This window comes from Opisthorchis viverrini (assembly GCF_000715545.1).
Source record: "Opisthorchis viverrini unplaced genomic scaffold opera_v5_290, whole genome shotgun sequence".
Taxonomy (NCBI): Eukaryota; Metazoa; Platyhelminthes; class Trematoda; order Opisthorchiida; family Opisthorchiidae; genus Opisthorchis; species Opisthorchis viverrini.
Window position 1 is genome coordinate 68796 of NW_008751944.1, and position 4738 is coordinate 73533.

Below are 4738 nucleotides of genomic sequence, written 5' to 3' on the forward strand. Positions count from 1 at the left end.
GGGTCAGCTGTTCATCGTCTGGGCTATAACACCGTGATTTAGTGGCGATAGGCTTACAATCGAGTGAGAGGTTAGCAAAAGGACGAGGTGATTCGACCGTAGCAGCACTTAGACCGCAGGGGGCAAATAGACCTAGGTTCGCACTGAATGTGATTTCAACTTTGTTATGTAAACCAAGAAAGTCGTGGCCTAGCAGCACGTCAACATGTAGATTGCGCAACACCAATGGCCTGATGTTTTTATACACAGTACCCCTGTAATCGATGGATGCGTAGCAGTAGCCACTAGTTGAACACGTCAGAGAGGTAGATACTATGGTAATCACAGAATCGTTAGCACATATCTTCCAGCGATGTGTAACGACTATCAAAAGAGATACATGTCCGAATTTCCTGTGTATATGAGGGCGTGAAGTGATATTCCGTTTATCTTTATGCTGGTTATCGTACGGGTCAATGAGTGCGGGGCTGCAGCAATCAACAGGGGAGATAAAGCAGAATCAGTCCTGCAATTTGAGTGATTTTTGACAGATTTGGATCGACAAACACTCAGTGAATGGCCTGTTTTGCTACATGGTTTACAAACTGTTTCTCTTGCGAGGCATTTGGATCGTGAATGCCTGGAAAGACCGCCAAAATAACATACCTAGAAATTGCTTGACGAGAGACGAAGTGTGGAATCAGGGGAGATGGAGTAGGTGCTTCAGCTGCAGAAAATGATATCAGGTGGTTATGCGAGTATACAGAGCTTATTTGTGGGTCTATTCTGGTGACCTAGCCATTTCATATGCTTCATCGAGAGTGAGTTCATTTTGAACCAGAATTCTTTATCTGATGGTAGTAGACTGAAATCCGTTGATCAGTGCATCATGTGCACTTTCGTTTTGATGGTCATTAGTGGACATCGCCTTGAAATCACAACTTCTGGTCAAGCACTTAGGCCTTCGAATAAACCGATCGACATCTTGATTGGTGTGTTGCTTGCAAGTTTATAGAAGATGACGAGCATAAATCATATTCTTGAGATGAACGTATAACCTTTCAAGTGTACTGATAGCGGATTCGTAATCGGGATAGTCATTGATGTAAACGCATACAGGTGCATCCTCAAAATGGATCAATGTTTCGATTTTTTCTAGATCGGGTGATTCGACAGTGCCCAGAAACGTTTTGAAGGTCCGGAACCAATGATTCTAACGCGTTGTGGCATCTGGAGAATTTCGATCTGCTCGCAGCAACCGTTCCATTGTATTCCTAGACAAGTGAATTGGTGCGAATGGAGTATTGATCCCGATTGGGCACGAGAACAAGGCTGAATGAATGGACGTACATAAGGTGAAGGTGAAGGCGAAAGCATGGGTAATACGAAACGACAATATAAACATGAAGGATAATCATGACATTGCAATACCTCTGAGTGATTGTGGTAGGCTAGCATTAGGTCTCTTCCTCATCCTTTTCCATCTCTTCATTCACAATGAGCTTCTCTAGTAGATTGTGTTTGACAGTGCAGCGTCAGTGTTGAACACTGATGTTATGCTTTCGGTGCTGATGGTGACTGCAAATCAGTTGGTGCATTGGGGTTGATCATCACCATCATCAACACGATCAGCCTCGACAGCCATCGTCATCCCCCGTCCTTCATCATGATCGTGGCCGATAGGGTGACCACCTTTCTGTTTGATCCACTCTGGCGAGACATGAGAAACAGCACTTTCGGCTGACGGTGACTTGCATTTAGAACACACGAACAACAGTGTCTTGAAGTGCTGCATACATTCTTAAGTGGAATCCGCTATATCTCTTTACCTTCCCTGATGATACCGGGTTGCAGTCAGACGACAAGAAGGCCGGAAAAACTGTGTAATGATGCAAATAGAGTTCTATTTAAATCATTCACTTGTGACCGTGTATGATGGTTGATCTGCTCTCAACCAGCGAGTGTGTCTCCTGCACGCCCACACCGGTTCCGAGCGGTTGTTTCTTTGTCGCTGGTCGTCTGTGCGCTTATATACGGAGCGCACACGTTACCTTGGTCATCGGATGGGCGTGAAATGCATGTGTACATTTTCAACCTTTCACCGGCACACGATGGAATCGGATGTGATTCAGACTTATGGGCGTACTCGCACCGCACTGTTTCACCACATGATTGTTCCACTGCGCAGTAAGCTGATGCATGGCCGTATTAGAATTCATGTTGCACAGCCGAACACTCATTCCTTAATAGTGTATTTACAAATTCGTTGACATTGGTCCGTTCTACTCGTGATTGTGTGACAACCATTATCTCCTCTGCCTCTCGCAAAGGCCACATTTCAGCCACTCCACCATTCATCATCATCAATGACAGCAACATCAGTGTTGGCACTGGTGCTTCACTGCCGTACACCACTCCACCATTGTAATTTTCTGGAGCAGTTTTCTATCTTTGGTTCGTGTGGCGTATCAATGACACATCAGTGTTGGCACTGGTGCTTCACTGCCGTACACCACTCCACCATTGTAATTTTCTGGAGCAGTTTTCTATCTTTGGTTCGTGTGGCGTCATTGTCCTTACAGTTGTTTCTTCCATCAATGGTGATCGTGCTATTCGGTTGCACATTTTTAAGCGAAATTCCTCATCACTTATTTTTCAGCTTTCATGCACTGATATCCTCGCTTAAGTGACCATATGCCTCATTTCATGATGTTTGGTGGCCTACGTGGACAGATGTTTGGTTCCTCATCTCCAGTCTTGCGAACATCGTGGCTGCTTGGAAATCGGTGCCCATTCTCCGTGAAGTCCAATTTCTCTCTTGAGGTAAAGGCGTTGTATGTTCATTGATTATCGTATAGGATGTGGTCATCCTCGGGGTTTCGCGGACACCTATCGGATCATTTCAGAAGAGTCTAGCACCGTGCTCCGCCCCCGTTCTTGGTTCTTTCGCCATCCGTGGAGCTTTGAAGCAGGCTAAAATCGATCCGAACGCCGTACAAGAATGTTTCATGGGTGTGGTTGGTGTTCTTTAGTCAACATTTCCCCATTACTAGGTTGTTTCTGCCGGTTCGAAACAAGCTCCTGTTAAACAGGCCGCTTTAATGGGTGGTCTGAGTTTGTCGACTCCATGCACAGCTGTCAACAAGATTTGCGCCAGCGGGATGAAATCCATCATGCTGGCTGCCCAAAGCATCGCTTTGGGCCACCAAGTTAGTCTTCATTTTAATGTTGTGCACCCAAGTAATATGTTGACTATCCATTGGTTCAGATATCCAACGTTAGCGCTGCAGCTATATTATCATTATGCCATTTAATCTGAACTCGATGCTTCATAGAGACCCTAAATTCAGTTAACACCATTCGTTATAGGCGTTGTTCCGTGGAGACAGACAGGCTTGTTGTCGCCCCATGCTCTCAGTTAGTGGCATTCTGGGGGCGCTTCTAGGTTTATGATACTCACGGGCAGTTATGACACTGGTAGACAACCGCCTTTGATTGGAACATTGAGTAAACTGGAGAACAAAGGGCACCTATGTTAGTGGGTTCGAGAAATGCGCTTTCAGTGCTGACACTGCACATTTACTATGCATAGGCAAGTGCCGTAATAAGTTTAGGAGCTCGAGATGGCTTAGTGGTTAGAGCGCGAATTTACTGACCGGAAAGTCCGTGATTTGAACCTTATATCTGCATCTCGACTGCTTCTGTCTAGGCAACCTGGTAGTATCTCAGCATTCGTGATTCTTTCAGGTGGCATGGCAGCTAAGCATTGGACAGGTGTTACAGCTGAACGTAGTAAATTTGGCAACTGTCTAAAACAGCTGTTTACCAGGTACGATATTCAGTCCTATGGCGCATATAGCATGCCTAGCCGGGGGTCGTGCAACCAAACTTTTGTATGTGGAGGCAAATACCATATGGAAGAGAGTTGTACTATACAAGTTCACTAAGTTGCGAAAGATTTTTGACTCTCACGTTCCCCAGCTTGTATGATGAAGGTTTAGTTAAAGTTACGCCATGGTTTTCAGTATCCAGCATTGATTTGGTGCCGTTGGTGACAATACGGTGATTTTAAACATATTCAATCTTCCCCTCATCCTACTCAACGACTCTGAGTCGCACGTAGTGCTATTTCTGCGTACTTTTTGAGGTCCCTATACATTGTCGGAGTAGATTGAATCCTAACCATCTTCTCTTGAAATAGTCTATCGGTCAAATGTATGTCGTATGGTAGTATCTGTGTGGAAGAATGTTATGATTCAATATAACCAGTATTTGTGCTGAATAACAGAGCGTCATCTGTGCGGGAGGTATGGAAAGCATGTCGAACGCTCCATTCTACCTCGCGCGTCAAATGCCTACATACGGTGGAGCTCAACTCTTGGACTCTGTTGTTTGGGACGGACTGACGGATTCCAAATATGGAATACACATGGTGAGTAGATATGTTCGACTGCGTGTCAGAACACTTCGATTTAGTCTTTTTGTTTATCTTCAGTATACACTTCATTGCATAGTAGGGGTATACTAATGTCCCCACATATCCTTACATGTTAATATGAAGTATGACATACGAACACATGGTGGTAGATATGTTCGACTGCGTGTCAGAACACTTCGATTTAGTCTTTTTGTTTATCTTCAGTATACACTTCATTGCATAGTAAGGGTATACTAATGTCCCCACATATCCTTACATGTTAATATGAAGTATGACATACGTGTACTACAAATATATACAAATATATAATAATATAATATA

General features: G+C 44.3%; 1 protein-coding gene across 1 annotated transcript in view; it reads left to right on the top strand.

Annotated features, from left to right (window-relative positions):
- T265_14884 (hypothetical protein) overlaps positions 1 to 4738 on the top strand; it is a gene marked incomplete at both ends in the record, with an annotated part of 26381 nt that overhangs the window by 2851 nt on the left and 18792 nt on the right. The window contains 3 exons of the mRNA XM_009175662.1: positions 3033 to 3188; positions 3612 to 3917; positions 4268 to 4411. Coding sequence (XP_009173926.1) covers positions 3033 to 3188; positions 3612 to 3917; positions 4268 to 4411 — 606 coding nt within the window. The remainder of the gene's footprint in view (positions 1 to 3032; positions 3189 to 3611; positions 3918 to 4267; positions 4412 to 4738) is intronic.